This window comes from Clarias gariepinus, chromosome 15 (assembly GCF_024256425.1).
Source record: "Clarias gariepinus isolate MV-2021 ecotype Netherlands chromosome 15, CGAR_prim_01v2, whole genome shotgun sequence".
NCBI classification, from domain to species: Eukaryota; Metazoa; Chordata; class Actinopteri; order Siluriformes; family Clariidae; genus Clarias; species Clarias gariepinus.
This window is the reverse complement of record NC_071114.1, coordinates 6,866,887-6,894,633: the sequence shown is the minus strand read 5'-3', so window position 1 is coordinate 6,894,633 and position 27,747 is coordinate 6,866,887. Positions and strand designations below refer to the sequence as shown.

The 27,747-nt window shown below is 41.1% G+C and overlaps 1 protein-coding gene across 2 annotated transcripts in view; it reads left to right on the top strand.

Annotated features, from left to right (window-relative positions):
- The window catches only part of pcdh17 (protocadherin 17), a 71,430-nt gene that overhangs the window by 23,488 nt on the left and 20,195 nt on the right, over window positions 1-27,747 (top strand). The window contains exons 3-4 of one of the 2 annotated variants that reach the window (XM_053513857.1): window positions 6,892-6,950; window positions 7,105-7,274. In XM_053513857.1, the coding sequence (XP_053369832.1) occupies window positions 6,892-6,950; window positions 7,105-7,274 (229 nt within the window). Of the gene's footprint in view, window positions 1-6,891; window positions 6,951-7,101; window positions 7,275-27,747 lie in introns of both variants that reach the window. The other variant, XM_053513856.1, reaches the window with a different exon arrangement.

The following is a 27,747-nucleotide window of genomic DNA, read 5'->3' as shown; positions in this document are numbered from 1 at the left end:
ACTTTGAAATGCGCCAGAGAATCGGCCTGATCAATGCTATCGCCGCTGAGTGGTGGCGTCCTCTTTTGTTTTGTCTCCCTCTCTTTCTGTCTGTCTTTCTTTTTCTTGCTTTTCTTTCTCTAGGTCACTCCACATTGTCATGATGTACTATACATCATCAAAGTCTGCACCTGTAAAAAGCTCTAGCTTTTGTTCTTTTGAAACAGTATTGTTTGTGTGGTCTTGTGGTTACCCGCTCAGCCCCTGTTTTACGACATTATTGTAAACACTCGCTCTTTGTGTATGTAGCTTTATGGTACGCGCCTACAGATGGCGGCTCTGCTTACGTGTTTTGTGACTTAAACAGCAGTTTGAAAAGTTTGTTGTCTTCGCTCGCTTCTTCTTAAAAACGCAGCCGCTATTTATTTCACTTAGCTCAAGCTTTTAAAGAGTCTACGTTCAGGTAGCGATTCTTCACAATTTATGTATAATTGATCCGTTGAGACGTAAACAAAGTCTTTGCGATTGTTAAGATGAAAAATGCAAGCTTTTAGAGACACGGACGACATAAAAATGGTTATATGGAATATTTTCTTGTTTCTTTTTTTTTTTTTTTTAAAAGGATTACCTGGTGGCTGTTCTGTCGCACTTCAGCAGGTTTTCCTCGTCTTTTTTTATTGCCATGTTTTGAATCCACTCGTCCCAAATCAATCAAGTTCTTCTTCTTCTAACTGATCACCTTTATTTTCACGATGAAACATTTGAAGTAGTGCCAGATGATGATCAATCCTCCATGCACAGATCATGAGATCTCATTGAATGGTTTATGAGTGTCAGTACAACGTGTGAACCATATGCCGTGACCTGGACCAGATCTTGAGCGAACTAAAAACTTCAGCGAGATTGGCAAATTTAAAACAGTACTTCACTACAATCGTCTTGCACCTACAGGGTCCGGGTTCGATTCTCGCAATCATATATATATAAAATAAAGCAGTATAGACGATGAGTAAGTGAGTTTGATTTTATTCCCATATTGTGACCTCATATAAGAAGAGCGCACTCCGCTGTGGCGACCCCTCAACAGGAGCGTCCGAAAGACCCACAATAATCAAGAAACCACAAACGACTATTTGGTCATTATAGTCTTTAGACGTGTTTTCGGTTGGTTTAAGGTTTCTTACAGCTGGATGAGGAACTTAAATGGGTTTCTTGTGTTTAAATGAGGTATGCGTGGTAACTGTGTCGAATAGGTTCATTGTAAAATACTCAGGAGTCGTCTTAGAAGAATAGTCCAGTTACTGGTAGTGTGCATAAACAAACCGTCTGCCACTGTGTTATAAAATGGCAGTTTTCCAATACCACCACGGTGAGCAAATTCAGCTCTAAAAAAAGAAAAAAGCCATTTGGATTTAAAAACCCAAATTTTCCTTTTTTAAATTCTTTTTTTAAGGGTGTGTTAAATTTCGATTTAGAAAAAATAAAAACTATGAAACGGCCCTTTTTAAACGTGTGTGTAATAGACTCAGAGGATCTGAAGGGGAAAGCCTGGGGTCACCTTGGTGGAAACAGGAGACGCTGAAGTGTCTGAATAAAAAGTCATTAATGTCAACTCGACAGAGACGCGTGATAAGGGAGAGGAATCGCTGCTAATCCATGCAAATTTATACACTTTATCTACTTCTTGATCTCTGGTCAGTCTATCAACATGTTCTTAAGGATGCTAGAACCCTTCCTTCCTTTCTTTTCCCCCCCTTTCATCCCTTTATCTTTCTTCCGTCTGTCATTATTTTTATTCCTTCATTCTATCTTTTTTTCTCCTGTTTTCTCCTTTGCTGCCCTCTTTACTTCATACAATCCTTTTTTCCCCTTCCTGTTTCCTTTCCTTCCTTCTTTTTCCTTTTTTTGTCCATCCCTGTCTTTTCTTTCCTATTTTCTTCGTCCATAATTTCCTTCCTTATTCTTTTTCTTCCTTCCCTTCATCTTCTCTTTTAGCAGTTTACTTTTTCTCCTTTCTTTCTCCATTCTTTCATTTTTTTTCCTATTGTCCTTTCTTCCCTCCATCCTTTTCCTCCATTTGCTCCTTCCTATATACATTTTTTTCTATTATTTCCCCTTCTTCTTCCTTCAGTTGTTTTTTCTCCTTTATTCCTTCCTTTCTTTTATCCTTCCCCCTTCCTTCTTTTCTTTTGACCGTCCTTTCTTTCTTCCCCTACATTCGTCCGTCATTTTTTTTAATCCTTCCCCATTCCTAATTCCTTTTTCTTTTCCTTCCCATTTTCTTTTCTTATTCCGTAATTCATTTTCCTTCCTCCCTTCTCTCTGCCTCCACAGTTATCCATTTTCATTCATTTCCATTCGTTCTCCCTTATTTCTCTCTTGTATTTCCCTTGTTCCTCGGTACTCTTCCCCTCTTTACCTGCCTACACACACACACACAGAGTTATGTTCATTTGTCTCTATTGAGGGGTGTCTTCAGAGAGAGCACTGAGGATGCACTAAAATAGATCAGCCATTTCATACCGAGAGCGAGCCCATATACACTCACTTACATCAGTCCTGTTCTTTTTCTCCCTGAGGTGTTCCCATATTCCACCAAGAATCGCGTGCACGCACACACACACACACACACACACACACATTTGTCATCTGAAACCCGGCCATGTACAGCGCCTGCGGGTTCATTGCTCAAGAAATCCGGTGTCAGAGATGCAGAACGTCTGTGTTTGTGAAAACACAGGGCTTTTTAACATGGGATAAGCTCTGGGCCTGCTTCTTCATTTACACACACACACACAGCGCTAAAGTCGCATTATGGGGGGGGGGGGACCATCCAACATCTAAAAGTAGGTCTAAAACATGATGAGAACACTTTTCGTAACACGTGAGCAAGCTTTCGGGCAGCTTTCAATAAAATATCCTGTTTCTCCTGTGAGGAATACGTCGGTCTCCGCAGCACCTCGGGCTCTGTAAATGCAAGAAAAAAGAAATTATACGAACTTTCAGCAAGCAGCCAATAAAGGCGTTTGAGCACAAACTCATTCAGGCGTAGCCAGCCTGTGCACTTTTAGTTTCGATAGTGTTTAATAAAAAAAAATATATATATATATATATAACGGGAGCAATAAGACAAATAATAATATAGCCTTGAAAATTCTCAGTATAGTCCATATTTTGTCTCTCGTCCTCTCTTGTCTCGCTTCCTTTCTCTAGGGATAGTTTGGATAGAGGCATATTATAAAACACTTTCCAGGAAAGTGCTCTTATCGTCTGTTTTAAAGTGCTGAAGCCTGGGTCATGTGATAGCATGTAGTGCTTCCTATTGCTGCCTGGAACAAGCTGTTAATGCTACCTAAATAAATTAACCTGTATTTGCCTCCGCGCCGACCCGAGACCGGAGAAAGTGTTCCGTTTCCCTCCAAAAACTTTTTTTTAACATCAGCTCAGAAAAAAAAAAAATGAATACGCGCTGCTTCTACGCTGACGTGACGTTTCTCAAGTCTCGCATCCCAGACGGTTTTAAGCCTCTTCCAAATAATTGTTTTCTGTGCAAGAAAGACGAGAAAGATTAAAGAGATTGGAGAAAATCAGGGGCCGCCAGATGTTGTCTGGTTTTACAAACATCCAGAGCGATCGTCCGTCCCGTGCCAGACGCACTCGGTCATCTCAGATTCCGATCTACACTTTGATACGACGTTCCTCCTTAATTTTTCGGGCTCCTGCGAAGTCGAACATCACGGCACAGCGGAAAGCGCCGACAAAGGCGGGAAAAGGTTCTCGTGGTTGAGGGAGGCCAATTTGACCTTCTTCAGAGCCTCCTCCCTGCTGAGCCAGTGTCTTTTTAGATTTTCGTTTCTTTTCTTCCCCCCTTCCTTTTCGGCTGTCACCGTCATTACGGCGCCTTTTTAAACTTTCTTTTGAAGTGCGTTTGAAACCGCGCCTTACCCATACGTGGGAAAAACGTGAGGGGATTCAGTGGTGTGTCATTAGCATAGAGTACATGTGAAGGAAGGTAATAGACAGTTCACAGTTTAAATGCTTTAATGGGGCTCAGTCTGCCTTTGGCTCTGTCTAACCCAAAATACCAGTTTTAAAGTGATGTGGATCTGAGTTCAGGACGGATCGCTCCCGCTGGTTTGGGACACAAGTGAACTGTGCATTAACTGTAACACTCATACTGACACCGTTAGCCGTTATATTTGGCAAGCATTACTACGTGCTTATCTTGTTCTTTCTATTCTTTTGTTTTTATTTCCCTCTTTATTCTCTTTTCTCTTTTTTATTGTCTAATTTATTATTCTTTCCTTTTTCCTTTTCTGTCTTTCTTTCTTCCTTTCCCATCTTTCTTTCTTCTCTTCCTGTCTACCTTTCTCCCTTTCTACCCTTCTTTCTTTGTTTCGTGTATTTCCTCCCTGTCTTACTTTCTTTCTTCCATTTGCGTCTTTCCTTCTTTTTTCTTTCCTCCCTTTTCATCTATGTTTCATCTATCTTTTTTTCTTTCCTCCCATGTTTTTTCCCTTCTGTCCGTTTCCTCCTGTCTTTCTTTCTTTCTTTCATTACTTTGTGTCTTTCCTTCCTTTCTTTCTTCTTGTCTTTTTTCTTTCTTCCTGTCTTACCTTCCTTTTTTTCTTCTCTTCCCATCTTCCTTTCTTCATTCCTTCCATTCTTCAGTTTTCTTGCATTCTTTTGTTCCTTTTTTCTCTTTCCTCCCTTCCCTTGCTTATTAATTTCTCCCTTCCTCCCTACCCCTTCCTCTTCTTCCCTCCTTCAATTTCTCCTTCTTTCCTTTCTTCCTTTTCTCCATTATTACTTCCTTCCAACAACAGCGGTGTGTCATTATGACACATCAGTTAAAAAACAACAATAATTATCTCCACATCTTGTGGAATGTCCATGAAACAAATTAGTTATCACTTCTCTATAGCGGCTCTAAACTTCATGACCAGGCCTTTTTTCATTCTCTTTAAGTTTATCCTGGGAGAAAAAAAAATAAATAAAAAATGCTGACACTGGAGACGACTTCCCCCAAAAACCTTGGGGTCTTGGAGCTTGTTTGTGAACTATGAGCACAAGGAAGTGAACACCCTGGATGGGGTGCCAATCCATCTCAGTGCACATGCACACAAATTCACATACCCAATCATACACTCGGGGCAATTTAGAAATGCCAATCCGCCTACTGCATGTTTTTGGCCAGTGGGTGGAACCTGGAGTACATGGAGGAAACCCACCAAGCATGAGGAGAAGATGCCATCTCCATGCAGGTGTGAGGCGACCGTGCTAGCCCTTTTATCAACAGTTAAACTTTTTTTAAATTTATTTTTAAACACTTCACATGTAGTGAACTAACTTCCCAGGTTAGTTGTTACTATGGAAACAACGATGTATTAGAACAAGCATATTAATCTAAATCTGCTATTTGCCTTTTAGACAAGCTGCTGTTGAGAAAATAAGACCTTTTGATCAGATACAATCAAGAACTCGGCAGCATTGTGGAGGAATATTGGCCGTGGGTAATTTTACAATATTACCAAAAATTAACTGTTTATTACTCTGAACATACCAGAAATACAAAGGACGTTCAAGTCAAACAAGAATTTGTGATAAACTTTGTTAATTATAGGCTTAGGAAATACAGAAATTTAGTACGGTGATTAGACTCTTAGCCGCTCTTAACCACTAGACTAAGAATAACTCGTTGCCAAATTTTAAAATAGTCTGTAGGAACTGTACACGCAATCATTCACCAAGACCGCTTTCACATTAGGGTAATTATTGCTACATTCCCCGTACAGTCCTGACCTGAGCTGAGCTCCAAACATGTTTGGGGCGTTACAGGAGTTCCTGGGAGGCCAGCGTTTCATGACATGCAGCAGGCAGTCCGATCATGGCGCCGGTGTACTGAGAACACTTTCTATCTTGATGGTATCCAAGCATTTGTAAGATCCTGGGATTAAGTTTTTCTCTTATTTTAAACAATCAATGACTTGTACATGCGTATATAATATTTGTTCACACATTATGCAGTACATTAATCTCATAAACTGCACGGACTGAATTCTTAGAGGTTACTTTGGGTAAGAGCGTCTGAATCTCGAGAAGGTGAAGCCGGGGATATTCACATTTCAAAGCCATCATATTGCTACAAGAGAAGCCAAAGCCTGCGCAGATGAAACCGTGTGACGTGAAATGGAGACACGGGTATAGTGCATTAGTCTTCGTTCGGGCTCGTATTCAGCCATGTCAATATTGTCTGGACCACAGCTCTTGCCGCCTTCTTCCTCCTCTCCACTCCGTATTGACTCGGCACTGCAGAGCAAACACGTTGTGGCAACATTGACGTAACGCAGAGAGCTGAGTAATTGAGCCCTATAAGAGAAGGTGCTATTGGCTTTTCCAGTGTTGTCAGATGTTGAAAAGATGAACAGGGACAGAGGAGAAGGGAGAACTACGACTAGATGGATGACTGTAGAAGTTTATTGAATAACGCGCTCTTCTTGCTTAGAGATGATAATGCTGATAGTCGACAAGCCTGTACACAGCGCGCTTGTTCGCCGCACCTTTTGTGTGTGCATGTGTAAATAAAGTACCCCACAGGAGCGTCTCTGTGATCCTGCCTTTCCCTTTCTTCTCTGCCATTCTTTGCCTTTCCTATTTATATCCATTAGGTCACTGCGGGTTCACAGTTGTGCGAGTCGATGTTTGGGAATAGTTTAATTGCCGTATTAGTTACATAATTAAAACGTACAAATGTAAGCATTAACAACCTCCCCCCTCCTCCTCTCCCGCTTTCCATCCTCCCCTTTTTTTCTGAATAATTAATCAACCCCATTCACCGGGAGATCTCTAGGCACACCAGGATGTGTTTCCATGTCATGCAACACCTAAATTTCTCTCCCTTCTCCTTCACAGACCGACAACTTCCCCACCGAGCCCAATTACATGGGGAGCAGGCAGCAGTTTGTTCAAAGGTAAGTCCTATTAAATTACTCTCTCAGCTGTCACATATGCCCGGACACCCTTTCCACCCACCCCACCCCTTTCGACTAGCGAAGCCTCGAATTTAGAAACCCATCCCGTATAGGTTGTTTACGCTTTCTTAATGTATTTGTCATCATGTAGCAGTTCCACGTTTAAGGATCCGGAGCGGGTGAGTCTGAGGGACAGCGGACACGGGGACAGTGACCAGGCCGACAGCGATCAGGACACCAATAAGGGCTCGTGCTGCGACATGTCCGCCAAGGAAGCGCTGAAGATGAAGGCAACTGGGCTCAAACCTCAACCTCTAGAACAGGGTATGTATCAGACAAAACTTGTGCCTGTGGGATTTTTTTCTTCTTCTTTTATTTAAGTAACATGTACAATAGCGCCTTGGGCAGGTAGCTTGGAAACAGACCAAAAAAAAACGAACAAGTTTAACTGGTCTGATTGCTGCAAGGCTTACTGGCGCCAACTACAGGATTTTAACCAAACACCAATAAATGAGTGGGGAAAGACAGAGCTAGAGTACATAAAATACACAAGAACTAATATTTAATTTGGCCAGCTTCACGTCTGATTAATCAAAAATGATTTCTTATTCTCCCAGAACCACTCTTTCACAATTTGAGTCATGGAGTATTTCCAGTTCTATCAGGGTAGAAAACTCCATAGATGTGATTAATCTGGTCATCCAGTACATTCAGGTCGTCAGCTGACTTCATTTTATTGCCGCATAACGTTGCTGAGTCTAGACCTGAGAGACTGGAACAAGCTCAGATCATAACACTGCCTTCAGAGGCTTGTACAGTGGACACTACACACGATCGCTTCATGCGCTTCCCTCCTAACCCTGACACACACATCGCTCTGAAATAGGATCAATCTGGACTCAACAGACCTCATGATCTCTTTCCAATGTTCCCAAGTCCAATCTTTATGCTCTAGCAAACTGCAGACTTTTTTTTTCCTGATTAGTCTCAATAACAAATGGTTTTCTTATGGACGAACAGTGGTTTAGTCCCAATCCTGTGAGTTCTCATTACATTATGTGCATGTGTGTGTGTGTGTGTGTGTGTGTGTGGAAATGCTGTTTCTTTCACTATCAAACACAGCTCTGATTTCTACGTCCATTTCTTATGATGCAACTTCACCAAGCGTTTAAATCATCTCCCTTCATGTTCTTTGTTTCGGACCACGTTTCTTGCGACGGTTCCGAACTATTCTTCCGGGTATGAATAATGCCTTGGCCGGTTCCTTAACGCAATTCCGGTATCTCTAATGTTTTTTCTTGGACTCTATCTGAAATGGCCACCTTGGAGACCAGTGTGTGCTCTCCATGCTTGCTTGATTTCCATTACCGCTGATCGGCGAATCATTTTTCACAAGTTCCATGTTTTTCGCTTTAATGCGAGCACTGTGCAACTAAAATAAATGAGCAAATTGTTTGACAGTTTCGACTGGAAAAAAAACGAAGCAATATACAGTATATGAGAGAGAGTCCATAACCCCCCAAAAAAAAAAAAAAAACTGAGCTTCGTATTTCAGTGCCCTCCTCCTAATTTATTTCATTCTTGGTTTAATAGGCTTTATTGGCGTGATTGTTTTACAGACAACATTGCCAAAGCAATTACAAGTTGGTCGACAACGTATAACGCGCCGCGTGCCAATACATAAACAACATTAATAATTTACTTTGGCTCCCCCGCTATCTCTGACTCTCAGTTCAGTTTAGCGTTGTTTCATGTCTGCTTTTCACACCGCATTGCCAAAGCAATTACAAGTCGGTACGCGATGCCATAATGCGACGAGATCCCTACATACGACCGACATAGCGTTTCATTTACACTTCCCCGAAACTTTTCCATTCTTCAGCATTCAGTGCCCTCGCCCGTGTTGCTCCACATCCGTATTATTCATCGCCATTCTATTGGATCTTCTTTTTTATTTATTTCCCTAATCTCTCTCCTTTTTTTTTCCTCCGTTATTTGATCTGCCAAAATGTACAGCCGGTCTGCCTTTCAAAGCCTCTCCTTTTCTCAGTCTTCCCTCTCCATCCGCTTTATAATCTTTCTTTTTTATCTCACACCCCAGCCAATGCCATTCACTCATGTCTTACTCTCTCTAACTCTCTCTCTCTCTCTCTCTCTCCCTCTCTCATTCTTGTATTCCAGCACCGTTCTCAGTTTATCAATCCAGACAAGCCCATTATGATTTTATAAGCCAAACCACTTTAGCCTCTCCATTTAGTCCATGCTGGGGAAGCGCTGGGAGCGTGCTTCTTTATAACTTTCATAATGGAACATGGAAAGCGACTTATCGCGCAGCAAGAGAAATTACGTGCTCAGCCTGATTAAATATGAATAATTATTCCCCATTCCGTGTCGGTGCGACAAATGACATGTGACATTCCTTGAACAATTCCTTGAACTCCACCGACAGAAACAAAGTCATATGTGAGGAGGCCGGAAAATTATTTGCCCTTTTTTTTTTTCCTTTTTTTTTTTGCTCCTGGAAAAAAAAAAAAAAAAAAAGAAAAAAAAAGGTTGCGTGCATCCATCCAAGGGCTTGCTGAGTCACATTTAAGACTATTTCACCGTCGCTTTATCCATCAAAAGAGAATCCAAAACCAAAAACTCTCAGTGTGTGTATGTGTGCGCTGGCAGTGAGAATAAATGGCCTGTGAAAAGCTATAAATCAAATATAACAGTACAATTAATCAATAGAACAGAAGGAATCTTCTGCTGTCTCGGTTGAGACAGTGGAGTACTATGCCATTGATGTCTGCCTCGATTTAACTCTGTTTGTGTGTTTCATTGAGATTCAGGAAGAAAGGATGGGGGAAAAAAAAAAAAAGTCTGAACACACTGGCAAGAGAAATTGGCCAATTAAAGAGGCCCATATGTTTCTTATTTTTATGACAGTAGTCATTTAATGGTGCATGGGAATAGTTGGAAAATTGCTGAAATTTGCTATTTTAGCTGTGGGATTCTGTCACATGATCGGCAGAGCGCCGTTGTCTCAATCTGTGCGTGTGTTCATGATACCTGATACTGTACCAGTGTAGCATTGTCAGTTCGAAGCTGAAAAATAGCAAACTCGCCCCGGAGTAACTCGCGTTACTTCTTTTCATTTCGAAGTCCAGGCATCTGGAGCGGTTGCTTTAACAGGGCCCGGGGTTTAAACGACTCGACTGTCGTTACGAGGCGATGAAAGAGCCGTATAGCCGTCGTATTTCAAAAGCAAAGTGATCCATAATGCATTATGTTGCATTATTGCTGCATGGTTTACGGTGAAGCCTTATAGCTGCGTTTTGCACCAAGCAGGGGGCAGTGTAGCATGTGTGTGTGTGTGTGTGTGTGTGGGCAGGGAATATAGTGCTTGGAGCAACTGTATTCTCGTCATTGGTGGAATGCCTAACCTGGGGAGGCCTCGAGGCTGGTGTTGGCTGGAGCTGCTCGGACAGCGGAGATGTTTTCAGTAAATATTTTTCCTCCTTCTTGTCTCCTCGTTCACTTTGCCCTCCGTCTTTTCTTCCCTTACCGATCCATTGCCCTCTTTCCATTCCTGTTTTTTTTTTTTCTGAGAGTCTGCCGGACTTGTTTTTGAACAATGCTTAGGCAAGACAACTGAGCCCCAAAGACATATCGAAGAGACGTAACAGGAGAAAGAAAAATATATACTTTTAGAAGAAAAAATGAAAAAACTTTAAATAAAACATGTGAAAGTATAGTTTATCCAGGTCTGGGCAAAAAGAGGCAAATAATATAATATTTTTTTTTTTTCCTTTTTCCAGAGTCTGACTTTACATAATCTTTATGTACTTGCTGGGTTTCCTCTAGATTACCAGATTAGTCTAACTAACATTCACAAATACGATTGGTTAGAAGAATTCAGTTTCGCTTATAAAAGGTTAGAAACCTACAGAAAAAAAGTGGGGATTAAATGACTGCGTTTTTAGCCAAGTTTAGGCTTTTGTTTCTATTTATTGTCAGCCTAAGCCACATTTATGCAGAATTAAGTGATTATTAATAATAATAATAATAATAATAATAATAATAATTAAAAAAAGGAACATTTGCAAAAACCGGCTTTTTTTTTTGCAAGCTGTTGTGACGTTAAGAAATTCCGCCTTCTGTGTTATGATTGGTTAGAAGATGTTGGTATTATTTATTATTGCTTAGAAATCTAAGAGCACGAAGCCGAGACTTAAATAATGTTTTTTTTTTCTTTAAAACAGGTTAAAAAGACACGGCAGGATGAGAGTCACTCCGGGTTTAGACCTCTCATAAAAGGACGTTTTTTTCCCTTTGGGTTTAAAAAAAAATATATTTTATGTCGTTCTGTACACAACCATGTGTGTGTATAAATATATATATATATAATTTTTTTTGATCCTTTCTTTGTCATTGTTTATTAAGCGATAAATCTTCAGTATCACACAGGATTTAACATCTAATACCTTGCTGACAGACAGAGGATTTAATTCTTCCAGGGAGCTGAAGATTTATTCAGCTGCCCTAAGAGGGAAAAGGCTCACACTGTCCACTCGAGCAGTCAGTAAAGCACGCAGCCTGTAGTCATCAAACCCGAAGCGTGGACAGTTCATCCTGTCCATGTGTGTGTCCGTGTTTGTTCACTCCTTAGGCCATGTTTATTAGGCAGTAATTCAGGCAGAGACAGAGAGAGAGAGAGCAGGCTCGAGGTCTTGCTGCACATAAATAAGCAACGCTGCTCAACACAGTCTCTCTCCCTCTCTCTCGCTCTCTCTCGCTCTCTCTCTCGCTCTGTAGCTCTAGGCTTACATACACTGCACTCCAATTAGGACGTACCCTACAGCATTCATTTAGTGGATTCTGGACACAAACATGAAGTGAGATGATTTAAAGAGCAAGACCAGTATAAATTCTTTAACACGTTTGTCTCAGCAGGTCTTTATCCCGACTGAAAAATTGTGCTGATGGATAGACGGATTTATTTAAAGGAAAATGTTACCTTTTAAACTCACTCAGGAATTAGGCAGGGAACATCCCTTAGCCACTTCTATATAAAAAGAATAAGTTATATATAAATAAGTTTTGTCTCTACATTGGTCAGAACTTTTTATTGAGGATCTGTCTGTATGTCTGTATGTCTGTCCAGACAGATTTTGTCACAGCATCACGCAAAACTGGCTGGACAGAATTGAATGACACTTTGTCATTTTAAATTTAAGTCCCTAAGGATTTGCCTGAAGTTAAACCTGTGTCGAGTAGAAGGGAAATTTCGTGCCAGATTAGAAACTGCGAGTTTTGACGGCATACTGCGCATGCGTCAAACTGTGGGCGTGTTTGTGAATCGACCACTAAACAGAACTGAATGAATTTAAGATCATCAATCTAACAAAATTTGTATTTTTTTTGTATCAATAAGTTAGACAGAGAGTTCTGCCATACAGAAAGACAAGCAGACATGTATGCGTGCTTCAACCTGAAATAATAATAATGATGACATCACTGATTACATTAAAGCTCATCAGATTATTTTTAACTTTACCTTTTTAATTGTATTAGTAAGCTATATATATACACATATATACATATACATATATACACACACACATCCTCACGTGTGTGTGTGTGTGTGTGTGTGTGTGTAAAAGATGTGATTTCCACTATTTATTGCGGTATCATTCATAAATTACACAATGACCATAAGACCTTATTATAGTTATTTGTTTATAGATGTCTTTCTCTCTCTCTTCCCTCTCCCTCTCATCTTACCATAATTGCATAATTGGATTAAAACCAAATTGCTCCAAGCACTCACACACACACACACATGGTATTCCCCATCCTCACTGTCCAATGCATTAAAGACACATGCCTTCCTGTTTCCCATTTACCGTGTTGCTCTCAAATTGATTCATTAAGCTCCCCAAATTGCGAACGGTGTATTAATTAAGCCGAAGTGTATCACAAGCTGCTTTTTTTTTTTTTCTCTTTCCTTGCCTGGTGTCTATTAATTGGTGATTAATTGATACAAGGACTCGCCCAGAGCAGCAGCGTCTAATCCTGGAACGTCTTCATCAGCCGTTCAGTTCTATTCCTGTCCGTCGTGCACGGCCACGGAGACGTGTGATGTGCGTGCGTGATAAAGTGTGTGCAAGTGTGTCTGGGAGGTGGGGGGGAGACGCTTTCTTTAGATCGCCGGGTGAGTGTTCTGGATGACCTCCTCTAATTGCATTTGATTGAAGCGCGATAATCAAATTGCTTCCCCTTTTATTGTCCCTTCTCCTCTCTTTTATTTGCCATACTGCCACGGTAACCTCAGCTTATTACAGAGAGAGAGAGAGAGAGAGAGAGATGGAATGTTTTAGAAAGAAAGGCATGATCTGAGCAACAAAGTGAGAAAGAAAGTTCCTAGGCTTCTGACGTTACTCATCTCCCCTGGTCTCATTCGTCTGTGTTATTTAATCAGAAGCCCTGTAAAGGTATCGGCATTCGGAGCAGAGAGATGTCATGCTGTATAAGACACACAGGCTCACCCACGGAGAAACTATTGTGTGGAGGCTACCTGAGAGCACTGGCTGATTGATTTGCAATAAACTGAATTGAGCATACTGGTATGTGTGTGTGTGTGTGTGTGGGGTGCATTCTAGCAAAGTTGATTCATCTGACCAGATCTAGGTCTCAAATTTCAGAGCACAGAAAGAAGCAGCCTGGTGTAACGCTCCACGCGGATGTCTTGACAGAGATTGGCTTTTGTTAGTATGGATCAAGTTATGGATCACGATCACAACAATGTAGAACTTTTACGGCCAAACAAGGAGCAATATAAAAATGATTCAGGCTTATAAATATATATACACACACAGTATATCAAGGTTGAAAGTTTTCTCAAGGCCGAGCTGAAGCCATGATCAGACATCACGTCTGAAACCCCGGCCTCCCAGGAACTCCTTTAATGGCCCAAGCATGTTAAAATGTTTTGAAGCGAGGTTAGGTTGTATTGGGGGGGGGTCAATAACTCCCAATAGGGTTCCTGTTGATGTGGTGTTGATAAACGAGTGTGTGTACAGTTCCCACAGGCGGATGCGTCTCTTCCTGAAGTTGGTGCTGTCGATTTTCAAGGCTGAGGCGTCCCACACCCTGAACGTTCATGGGAAAAGGCCTGGGATCGTCCTTCACGGACCGTCTTTAAAAAGTTTGCACCATTTAAATGCTTTATTCGGGACTCTTTACTTTGGTAAAGGTAAATCGCTTTTACGCCTAAGACGCGGTTTGACTCAAACGGCCCTCATGTATCCTTTTCTTTTATTTAATTACTATTATTTTAGGACATATTTTGGCACTGCCTCACACATACACTGCCTGACTATATTTCATGGAAAAAAAACCTTTTAGTCCATTTAGACCAGACCAAAAGTGAAGGCACCCATGAGGCTGCTACTGATGATAGAAAAGTGGGCGGGGCTTTCAGGTCATTATAAAAAGATTTAGCATAATTTCTGACATTGTAGTCAGATTTGTTTTTAATCCTTACTACATCAAATGCATTTTTTTTTAGCTTTTGCTTTTAGAAAGCCAAAAAAAAAGACTAAACATTGCTTCCAAAAAGAAAGCATGGCACCTATATTTTTACTCTTCTATCACATTGGATCTAAAACAGGAGTGAGTGTTTCTCTGCACAGGTACGTGTTAGTGCTCCAATTAAAAGTGTTACCCAGGAGGCCGTGAGCCAATCGTAGTAAATCGCGATACAAAAATAAATAAATAAACAAACAAACAAACAAACAAATAGAGTCCGCTCGTGCCATCGGAAATAAGTCCTTGCACTTTTTACAGCTACAGACCCCTGAAACACATCCACTTCCAAGGAGTCAAACAATTAATTAGCGCTTTCTATCCAGATGCCCTTTTAAGCAGCCTGCTACAGGGGAAGCGGCCTCCGCGCGACTGCCAGGATTCGGCGCGATCCGTATTGACAGACTTCGAAAGGTCATTTCCCATCATTCATATTTCACACGGATACAACGCCTGTGTTGTGAAGGCACCGCGTGTTTTCGCCCATTTGTTTTGAAAAGCCTTTTCGCTCCTCACGTCGAGTTCGTCCTCTCTCTTGCTAACCGACGGGAATAAATTAGTGCTCCGGCTCTCCTCGTAGACGTGTTTTCTGTATCTTCAATTTAAAAAAAAAAAAAAAAAAACATGTAATCCTGCTTGTCCCTTAGTGAAGTTATGCATCTCCATGTTTTTCTTCCTCTCGCCTTTTCACTAGCATAAGTGGAACGGTATGCAAATCGAAGCACAGGCAGCGCGCGTTAGTGTAGAAGTGGTTGTGCTTTTCTAGGGCAGTAATGGAGGGACTGTGGGAAAGCAGAAGCAGCAGGAAGGTAATGTCTTTTGAGATCCCTAGTAAAGCTTTTTAAGATCTGGCCAGCCAGATATCAAGCAATTGCGCAGTAAGGGTTCCTAGCTTTTAAAAAAATAATAATCAAAATAACAAAAATATATACTGGTGGCAGTGATGGAGACCATCTGCACATTTTTCTTTTAAATATGTTTTTAAGTTATTATTCCAATCCAAGACTTTAACATATATAAATTGTGCTGTCTGGATCCTAACAGCTGGCTCTCGCTTGGCCAAAATATATATATATATATATAAAATGATAAAAAAAGTTATATAGTGGTGGTAGTTTTGCAAAGAAAAACTTATGTGCGTTAGCATTTGCTTTAAAGTGCTGAGCGTACAATAAACTCCACCAGGCTTAAAATTAATTTCCTGAAGCCAATATGGATGAAAACTAGGTCTAGCTGAATTGCGTTCCATTTCCTAGCGCTTTTAGGGAGCACAGTGCCAGCAAGAGTAAATCACCAGCGTCGTCTTCGTCGCCGTCCCTGGGCTCGGTGGCGCAAACATGAATTAATATCATATCGCCGTTCGATTTCTCTGAACACCTGTATATTATTTGGTATTGTTGTGGCAAACCCGTTTGTCTTTTTATTGCGAGGTAGAGCTGTCACTCACACTGTAATTTGGCAGCGGTCTGTAAAATTTGTTCCGTATCAAGATTGACAATAACGAATACATGGCAATAATGCGGCATCGATTTGCCGCCCTGTGAAATAACTAGCAATAGTCCACGGATGACTCGATGGATCGACGGATTCCTGTAACACCAGCAACCGTTCGTCAATCGATCAATGACGCTTACGAATGACAACGATCATCAGCCGTCTCGAACCCCAGACCTGATGATATGCCTGTAGTGCATGAAGTCCCGTGGAGAGGACCAAGCGTCCTTTCATAACGATTACAGACGGCTAGCGGCACAATTCTCAGTGCCCCAGTGACGCTCCTCAAGCATTATATCTGCACTCGGAAGGAATCGTTCGGCAGTAGTTCATAACATGAGATGTGTTACGGCTCAGGCACCCAGTAGGACGCCCACGTGTCAACCAGAGCGCTTGATGTTCCTTAAAGATGATGCGCCCTAGATATAAGAGCTTTGAATGAGTCAACTAAACCGCCATTAGCGTCTTTGTTTGATGTTTCGATCAATCCACCCCCTTTATGACAGATGTTATGCAAATTCCTGTTCTCTTCACGCCATCATGTTCTGTTGTTCAGCTTTTAAAGCGCTTTTGTTTTTATGTTCGGTTTAAAAGTAAACTTCACCTCTGTCTCGCTAACCGTATTAGCGTCCGAACATCTGGAGTAGTTAGCCTCCACAGATCGGAGAGTTTTTTAATTACAGTATTAGCATGCAGAAAACCTAAACAGGTAACACTCTTACCTATTACATACTGCTGTTGCACATCAGTTCATTAATTGTGATTAATTGGGCTTTTATGTAGTCTCAATTCTTGATGAGAAGATGTCTTGTAGTGGGAGTATAATTAAACGAGCATTGTTTTCTCGATTCACAACACAGCTTCTTGAACTCGAACCAGAAAATTTTTTTTGGTTTACTGTCGAATGACGTGAGCGACGAACACAATTAGAAGCCTGAGCGGATGAAAGAGGCGAAAGTCTCGTCACTCGATCGCGATTTCAGCTTCTGGATAATGCGGTCTCATACACCGCTGGCGCGTTCTCACTGGCAAAGACAAGCCTGCGCGTGGAAAAGCGCTTTAGACCACTAAGCCAGTGCAATCCCACAGAAAGGCTGCAAATCGTTTAAAAGGAATATCACCATCCCGTTCCTTTTATTTAAGGGATTTAAAGGATTAGTGCTTTTTTATTATTATTAGTGTTCTGTTGCAATGCCTGTTCTATGCAAGCCTTCATTCCGTTGTTAGAATGAAACACCAGGGAAGTCTCAGTGTCTCAGTGTTACTCCCCATATATTATCCTAAAGGCAGCGAGGACACAATCGCTCGGATGTCACACGTGCACACAACTGTGCTTTCTCTTAATCTGCAGCTCTGCAGCTGGAGATCCGAGCCCTCGTTAGCCTCCCGGTGGTGATACCCGAGGTAACGACAAGACCCGTTTTTTCCTTTGGCTTTCTCAGGGAGCTTGCCATAAATCTGTGACATTAGCTCACAGGCCTCGTCTACGCGCTGATGAATTACAGCCTGTTTATAAAAGTAATGGCTCATTTCTCACGTGACCCCTCTTCAGTAGTACCCTGCCTCTCAAGTTTCCACCTTAAGAAATTTGCCTCGCCATACAAAGCATTTTCGGCATACAAGTGAACAAACCACATGTTGCACGTAAATCGGGAGTCGTTTGGCGTTAGGGGGTCTTTTTTTTTTTTTTTTTTTTTTTGCTTTTGCAGTTTGTGCAAGATTTAGTGAAGGTTAAGTGAGGTTTATTTCATATTTTGCTTTATTTGCATGTCTTTTTAAATGTTTTGATCATTTTTTATATGCAAAAGTATGATTATAGTGTTGGAAATGGCGAATACTGGTAATATTTTTGGGTGGCTATATATAGATTATCTATATTTACATAATTTCCCATGGCAAAATGTGTTTCGAAAATGAACCTTAAGAACCGAGGTATCGTTTTAATATCATTAAAATAAATAATCAATAATTTACACTAATTACTATGCACACATCTAAATGTTCTGACTAATCTGACATGACCTAACAAAAAAAAAAAAACCTGGCTGAGTTTGTATTATTACTTGGGAGGAAGTTTTTAAAGAATCACGAGCAATACTGGAGAGCTCGGAGCATTTTTGTTTTGTTTTATTCGAAGACTAGACTAAAAAAAAGAGGCGACCCGAAGTGAAATATGGAGATATTTTGGTTATAAAGTGAGTAAAAAAGCTGAGCGCCTAAACCCAGCAGCACCGCTGTGCACGCGCCGTCTTAAACTGTGCTAGAGTTGATTTTATATCGGGGCGCTCACTGCGCATTCAAGATTTGAAAAATAAACAGACAAAAAGGACAAAATAGGTATTTTTCTTCTCTGGAGTGTACCGAGAACTGAGTACAACCACATTTTTTCTATGCTTTCTACAGTTTTTTTTTTTTATGTCTGAAAACCTCAGATCAACAGCACATTATTGTAATGTTAGCGAGTTAGGGAGCGTCTGAAAACTGCATGACCTGGACAACTGTGTGAATTCCTACAAAGAATATAGTCGTGCATTTCGTAGGGTATCTAATGTACTGCAGTGTTAATAAAACCCAAGCGGCGCAGATACTACGTGCCGGCAACACAGCATGGGTCAATGGCTATTAAAAAAATATATGTGCTTGTATGGAAACCTTGCTGGTGTGTGATAACGGGGAGGCTTCAGACTGTGTATTTGGGTTTTCAGATAAGTCAGGTAGAAGAAAAGTTATCATTACTTTTATAACGTGGAAATGTTAGCAATATAGACATGACCAAAAAAAAAACCCCAAACATAAAAACACGTGAGCTTGTGTAACTGAAAAAAGGGATGTCACTTGCACAATCCTAAGCCATATATACGTTTTTTTAAATAAATAAATAAATAAAATAATTAATTTTTAAATAGTCTAAATAAATAATGGCTAAAATGCTCTGAGCTTTAAGGTGTAAAAGAATGTACGGATACAGAATCCATGTTCCAATACTTTTGGTATCGAAATGAAAATGTTGGTATCGTGACATCTCGACTTTCTACTGATTATTCCAGCCTTTAATGAACGAAATAATGAAAGCTATCCGAGGCATTTTTTTGTTTCTGTCCAGTGCTCTAATTAAGATCTTTTACAGCAAGCCATTAATTAGAGCACGAGTTAATTCCTACTTCAAACGCACAGCCTCCTTTTTGAGATATCTCAGCCGCGCTGTGTTGTGAGAGCCGTAATTGCCGGCGCATTCGGCGCGTGGTCAGGACGCTTTGATTGCCCTGAGCCGTCCTCGCTGTTCTTTATGATCTTCAGCATTTGACCTTATCACTTGAATTCAGCCAGTGGGAGCTAAAGGTTGAAAACGATGTTTTTCGCTTAAAAAGGCCAGTCCACTTCATGACGAGATTCAGGGAAAGTGTTACAATTTAACTCGGTTATGAAGCTGGATGCGTACTAAGTTATTTGGAATATTGTTATAGAAACATTTATAAAAATTCATTGATTTAAAAAGAAAAAAAAAATCCATGTTTTGTTAGATTGGTTTCTAGCTTATCGGTTTCAATTGCACACAGCTTTAGTGAATAAATGGTTCGCCAATGTATCCCGAAAAATTATTTGCAAATTAGATAAGACCAGCCATTAAATTAGGACAAAAGTATAAAAGAATGGGACGTTATAAAAAAATAAAAATAAAATAAAAAAAGACACGCTGCGATGGCCGAGCTGCGTTACTGGAAGATGTAGTGGACTGTGTGTTTAAAACAGCGGCATTACTTTTGTTTTAATGTCTTTTCACTGTTTTTTATTTTTTTTAAAAAATTTATATAAAGTCTGTAAATTTAATTCAGCCTCGTCCCACAAAGCCTCAGATTTACACACAATTGCTGAAAATCAAAATTGCTGTAAATCCGATAGGAATTTAACTTCAGCTCTTCAGCACCTTTATGAAATCAAAGAAAGAACAAAAAAAGAAAAAAAGAAAATCCGCACAAATTACTTCTTGTAATCACTGTCAACATTGGAACAGGTGTTAAAATTCTAATACTTCTTTTGTTTGTGAATCAAAAAAAAAAAATTATGTAGCAGTAAACCTGTTTAAGCAACACGCCACTTTCATTTGTTTTCTGTACACAGATCTTCAGAAGCCTGGTTGCTTTTGCATAACATAAAGCCCATAAATATCTGACGTCTGTCTGATGGACTGTGTTTGGTCTTTTATTTTTCTTGATTTACATTTAACAGCTTAACTGGCAGAGACCATTTGTTTGTTTGTTGTTTCTCTCTCACTCTTTTTCTCTCTCCCCCTCTCTCTCTCTCATTGAGTTCATGTCAGTTTCAACTGACGAACATCTTCATAAGTGTGATAAGCACACATATGCTGGGTTAATTAATGCTGCGCATCTCCCCTGGGTAACAGCAGCCCACATTTCAGTTTTAACCTTTTCTTTTTAAGGCATTGTTGGGTGTATAATTACGATCTGTCTAATTTGCGATCTATTAAAGCTGCTGATGAGATCAGATGAGATGAGATGAGGTTGAAATTCTGTGCAGACAATAAACCAGGAACTTGGAGGTTGCTGGGTCGGGAACCGAAAGGGCGATTCCAAATCCAACTGATAAGAAAATGGTAAAAGATAAATATAACCTAATTTTTGATCATGGTAGGGTTTAACCACCTAGGATTTGGGTTCCCCTTGTGCCAGCAGGCCAGCTCTGCATGACTCCACAAGACCTCTGGGGTGAGCCGTGGTGTCTGGTACCAGGACATTGCTAGTTTGGGTACGTTTCTATCGTTGCCAGCCTCAGATCAGATTGGACGCTTTGGACTTTGGTAACCGGAAGCATCAAAGAGCCTTATATGCCCATGATCCTGTCACCAGTCTACTGGCATATAATTGATAAATCAATATTAATGTTATGGCTGATCATTGCACATGTTGAATCTTCAATTGCAGGGAGATGACCGAAGGTCCTAAATCTCAACTATCTAAACGTTTGACCTCTTAACCTAAAACTGGAACCAGAACAGGTAAAATCCAAGCTACTGTATATCCAGCCTTCGCCGCCGAGGGTGGACTTGTTTAAGGTTGCTATAGTTAAACTTTCTGTTAATACAATAACCCGATTAGGATGAAAATAGCACTTGAGTAGTCCTTTAACAGGCGCATCCCTGCGTTTTTTTTTTTTTTTTTGTGGGTGCATGTCTCATTATAGCACAAAGACATGAAGTGCTTGTGTGTAGGCCGCACTGGCCGCTGTGCCGTATTGAGCGTGGACAAAGCCGGGCTCAAGGATACTCATCCCCTTTTGTACAAACACGGCTCCTGAAAAGGGAAATTGATTGGGCTTATCGCACAATAATCAGCTTTTGTTATTCCTAGATTTGGCTTCCGCTCCTAGCCCCGGGCTTTTGTTACGACTCGAATAGCCAAATTAAGAACCTGGCTGCATTAAGACATACGAAATTAACTTAATATTTCCATCTGTTCTCCACATAGACCAGACACATAGCTTGTCCACTGATTAGTAATGATCCTGTTCTTCTTTCTTGTCCAGGGCCGAGATTCATGCATGCACTTCCGCTTTCCTTCAGAAGAATTTGCATCTTTACATGCATTCACTTATACTTAAGTGATACAATTACAGAATCTAATCAGGACCCCTGCTAGTTGCAACAGTTTGTACTGATGAGACCTAAAATTAAAACCATTAACATTAAAAAGCACATAGGATTTAGGTTCCCTTTGTGCCAACCAGGGTGGCTCTGGCCCCTCCGGGCTTGTTCGGCACTGCAGGGCCTCTGGTGGTGTCATGTGGTGTTTGGCACCAGGATGTTAATGCCGGTTCCTTTGGAGCGTCTATGAATCGAAAATTTCTTGTCCGGCGCATCGCATCTGTGCTGATCAGTATCTAGGAAGTTTAGAGGCCGGGTCAGAAGCCTTGGGCTCTTTTTTTTGCTTTGCCCCGTGTGTGGTTGGCTCTGGTGCACTGGATGTTCTGGTGCCGTTCTATCATGGCCAGTATGGACTTTTTCCTGCGATTTGTGCTGCATTGGCTTTTCTGTGGGATCAGACTGGACGGGCTGGCCTTTGTCCCCTGCATACATGGGAATCTCGGGTGCCCGTGATCCTGTCACCAATTTGCTGGTGATAAATGTTGTTCAGTGCTGGTGCTAATGTTCTGACTGATCGGTGTAGTGGATTAAAATAGTTTCATCTTTGGTAGCTCTATGGCGTTTGACAGCACAAGCAATTATCGTGTGCTGAGCAACGTCACTGCCTCAAGCAACCACAGAACACGCTCTGTTCTTTTTTTTTTCCTCCTTCGCCTTCATTCACCTAGTCACTGTGAATTTTCCATGGATATGCATAATTACATAGAAGTGTTTTATACCGATATTACCATAGAGACAAAATCCATACCTTGAGAAAACGAGCACACAACCCACTACTAGTGTGTAGGCGTGCGTGTTCGGAGTGTGAGTGATTGACGTCTCAAGACTGACTCCTGCTTTACTTTCCTTAGCTTAACGTCACACAGCTCACAGAGTATGCGTGCTCGCGCTTACTCGCTTGCGTGTCAGTGTCCGTCCACAGACTCGGTTGGGGAAGCATGCTGTCCAGAATCGTCATGACGATGACGCCCCAGAAGGAGCTTATGATGATGCGTCCTCTCATCTTGGCACCCTGCCACTTCTTCCCATCTGTCCTCTGTCTTCATTACAGCATGGAATTGTGTGTGTGTGTGTGTCACAGTTAAGCTGTGACACTAATCCAAAGGACTGTCATAGGAGACTTTAGACGGAGTTAAGGTTTCACCCTTTATTGACTACCACATGGTCTTGTATATTAATCCTCTTTCTCAAACATCGTAATATTCCATACTGTCTTTTATTTTATTTTTTATTTTTCTGGATTTGTATTTAACGTCCGTTGATTTTAATGCCCTATAAAATAGTACGGTCGTGATCCTGAGAGCTGTGTCAAAACTGAATGATTTTTAAAATAAAGTTTGATTCCGATACATTTGTGAATTTAAGAATAATAAAAACTAAATACGAAGGTGTGGATGGAGACACTCCAGGCATCAGCATCCTACCGTGTAATTCTTCACGTACGCTGCTTCGTTAAACAGTTTTGACTGCTGGCTGGTGATTTGAAGAGGTTAAAAGTGTCTACATGACAGCATTTTGAGCTATGAAAAAATCCTAATATTTATTCATGTTAAAAAGCCCAGCTTATAAAGTGCTTCAAGCCCCTAAACCAAAACTTCATGCTCTCCCATGTCCCTTTTCATCTCCCTCATGCTTACCTCATAATTATGGCTCAACGTTCCTCCAGCGGCGGCGCTTTTTTCCGCCGTACTTTCTCCTGTAATTGCCTCACCTTCCTTTTAACACTTTGCTACTCAGCTTCTCCTCAGCTTCCCGTTTTCTCCACCCGCCGAGGCACGGACGTAGCGCTACGTGCATCGCTTAAGTACCCGACCACAATTATGGCGTGTTAGATTCAGACAAAGTTTTTTTTTTTCTTTTTTCTTTTTAAACATTCTTTAGGAGGAAACATTTTATCGGGCGCACCAGCAAAGAGGTTTCCTCCGATAAACAGATTGAAGCTGTTTGTACGCGTCAGATTTCATACCACATTAAGCTATGCAAATATTTCTCCCTGCATGAAACGTTTTCCACAGTTTAGTCATGTTTCATATTCAGCCCTAGAGCGTCGGCTTCAAAAGGCATCTTTCTGATCTTCTTTCCTTTTTTCACCCCCACTCCTCTTCCAGTTTATATGTCACTTGTTGTGGCCTGACTGCTTCCTGCAGAGAGCGAGATGACAGACTCATTAGGAGAAATTGGGGAGAAAAGGAACTATGTTGATTTGAGGGTGGTGTAGAGACAGAGCGAGAGAGTGAGCGAGAGCGCGAGTGGTAGAATATGCCTGATGAAACACTGATAGAGTGCAAAAATGGAGATGTGATGTGAGGATGAGTGGTCGCATACAAGAGAGGACAGTGCTAAACGGAGAGCTCGAGAGCCACAGAGGGAGGGACGGAGGGCAGAAGAAGGGACGGAACAGCAGGCTTTTTCTCAGTAGGAGGCAAGCTTAAGTAGCATACTTCTTCCCCCGCTTCCTGTGGGCTATAAGCCACCTACAGTTAAAATAATAATCAAAAGGAAGCCTGGCGACAGAACGGCACAGTGTGGTGCTCTAGGCAGGGACGGGCACACATACACGCGCGCACACACACAGTCGCACACAGGAGATCTGTGGGGTTTGGAACATTTAGAGATGATGATCTGTCAGACCGGCCTTGTCCTTATGTACCTGTTGTACAAGCCTATTTATAAATAGCACTGACTAGAGCCTGAGCCAACACCAAGAAGATCATTTGGCCCAAATGAAGCACCAGGTTGTAATCGACAACAAAATTATTTCAGAAAATTATATTTTCAGAAAGTAGAAGACCTATAGTAGATTTCTAGGTGGATTAATTTTTAACATAAACTATACAAACTATATTAAAATGTCTATAAATATCTAATATAAATTAACCTCCCTTTTGGTAACACATTCCTAAAGGTCACATATATTACTGTTTTTTTTTTTTTAACAAGGTAACGGAGGTGTTTAGCACATCAGGCATTTTTTATTTGTACCATGCCCTGGAACGAGTGCTCTCCCCTTCCCACATTATTTTTGTTTTCCTTCCTCCGGTACACTTTCGTATTTAACCTCTCCGATACAGCAGGGGGCAGTATGCACCTAGTTGGTTTGCAACACAGAGAGAAGAATAAGAAATAGTCAATCTTTGTGCTATGTGCTTGATGTTATTGATACAGTATTTCAGGGGAAAAAAAAAAGTCAGGAGTGATGCTCTCGAGTTCCTTCCTACTTTTACTGTAGGTCAGAGGATGAGATCAGCACATGCCCTGGACACATTCTGAGATTTCCGGAGGAGACGCACGTCACTGATGAGGTCACTTTCTAAACCACAGTCCACTTCTGATTGGCTTTCATATCCAATTTGATCAGTGCCCAAGTGGGTCATACTATGCTCGAGACGTCTTACGAAGCCTCGAGCCTGGAACCCTGTTGGTTCTCACTGATCAAAATGAACCAGACCTTTGAGAAGCCTTTGAGAAAAGAAAAATTTGAAAACGCTCTCAAATGATGTGTGTGTGTTAATACTCCAGCTGAACTACCCCTTAGATAATGTTTTAGTGTATATGCAAATGAGCTTCTACTGAGCCATGACCCCTCGAGTACAACAAACCGGGGGAGGCGGTTCTTCTTATATGAGGTCACAATAGGGGGGGAATCTAATTGACTTGTTTAAGACCAGGCCTCAACAAAAATTGAAAAAGGGACAAAAAGCAGGACAAAAATATTTAAAAAAAGAAATAATTGCAGCCTAGCTATAGGCAAGAATATATAGATCTAAGTATACTGTATCTTCACGGTTGATATCTTTAGTATGCGCTGTATTTTTTTTCCCCCTTCACTGCCTGTGCAAGATTCAAAGGTCATACCTGAAGACAAGCTAGTTTATATTGGAAGTCTTTAGCATTATCCATCCACAATCATAAATGTCAGAAAAACATGGAGTGGAGGAAGAAAAAAAAAAACTTTTTTTTTCCTGCCACCCACCTTTTGTCTGTCTCTCATGTTGAGTCGTCTGTCTCTCATGCACCAGGAGTGGAAGTAGGAGATCGATGTCGGTAGGTCGACCCGCTTAATCTTCAGCTGTTATATCCAGCAATTAACACTGATCTGAGTGCGAGAGACAAAGCGTGGAGGATCAATTATGGAGATCCTGACTCTCTGCAACATACACAGTGGTGTTCTTGAGCATGCCTTCGCTTGAGTCTGCACGTGAGCGTGTCTAAGGGTGCAAAACCTTAAGCTTGGTATTTAGTATATCCCTGAGATGATTTTGAAGGTGTAGCTGCCACGTCGATTTGGCAGAAGCTTGGAAAGGAGGAATGGCCGTCCAGCCATCTGTGAAAAAGGTGGTTGAATTGGAAAAAAAAAAAAAAAGATTAAAAAGGGACAAATCTCGGGATCAATCCCCTCCCCATGCAGTAAAGCTGGAGATCAGCTTTATTTGTGACAGAACCAGATGAGGGAGTGACCTGCCAACATAATCTAGTCAGGAGCTCGTGATAATGCCTCTTCAGGTTGGTGACACAAGCATAGAGAGAGGCAAAGGGAAAATAAATAAATAAATAAAAACACCACCTCGGTATCCAGGCAACACCGGGAGCAATTTCTAAGCAGGTAAAACTGATATATGTCCCTTGTGTTCTCGGGGACCTGCTGTAAATTGACTCTCTGTACAGTCTCACGGACTGCTCGGTTTCCGTTCCTTTTCTACTCGGCGAGTAATGCAGATTGCCTCTACACCACCAAGTGCAAGTGTTTCATCACGGACCTGCTGTCTAACCAGAAAATATCGGCACTGCCGATGCGGGGTTTCGTCTCTCTGCGGGGAATGCGTCACCCTGGCGTCGTTATCGGAAGTCGTGCATCGACATCGCTCGTTCTTTACAGACTAGTACAGTAAATTAAAGCGTGGTTTGCATTGACGTTGTTTGTTTTTATTTCTATTAAGCTTTAAGGAACAGGCCACCTGAAAGGAAGATGCCGGGGGTGGATGGTAAGGGAGCATGATGCTGAGAAAGGAGGGGGGCTTGGTGGTGGTGGTGGTGGTGGTGGTGGTGGCAGCAGCAACAGCGGCATTAACCTGTTTTTACTAGTGGCACTAAAGTAAAAAACAAAAAAAAAAAACAGATAGCCATGGCATTCAAAGTCATTTGCATTTTATTTGTTTTCCTCAAACTCGCCGTGGCCAGATGTCAGCCCGACTCCCGAGCGTAGTTTAATTAGCTTGAACTCGGTGCTGAAATGTTGACGGCCTTCAGCAGACTGTGACCACTGTAGGATATATTGCTTTGTTCGCGGTACGTGCACTGGGCGTGCAATAAGGACAGAAAGCAGAGGGATGTGTTATCAGACAGCTTTGTGTCATTAATCCCCAATGAAACGGGTTTAGAACGCCCAGTTTCGTGTTTCGAAGCAAATCCAAGCAAGGCAAGGTCCAGCTGTGTTTTTTTTTTTTTCAGATTTTCTGAGCAACTCTCCATATCAGGTGTTTTTATTTAATTTTTTTCATGATGATTTTTTAAATAATTTTTAGACATGTGCTTAAACATCTCTGAGCCTGTATAATCCTATTCTGATCCTGTGTAAGCCTAGTAATCTTTGACCTTAATCTTAAAGCACTACAATGTATTTGTGGGGGTATTTTTGTTGGTGTTTTTATTTTTATATTTATATCCCCGGGCCTTTATGAGAGCTTACATTTCTGAAAAGATCCTCCAGCATGAAAATTTGCGTTGCAAGCCTTTATTAAAAAGATTTCATCCTTGATCGTTCATGAATTCGATTGACTTTTGTTCCTTTTGCGTCTGTTTATTTCAATGACACCCTTTTTTTCTTCTTCTTTTTTGTGCATGTTTGAGAAAATACCAATCTTCTTCAAGGGTTATGCTCTGATACACAAGCATAAAATGATACAGCTGAAATTCGATATTAGGAAAGAAAAAACAGCTCTAAACGATTATCCCTCGACAACACAAAGGCTAATAGTCTCTTATTGCATTTGGTTCAAACATCTCGTTCTAATTTGATCATATTTATGAAACAAAGAGCAAATATATTTATATATTTATATGTATTTTTATCTG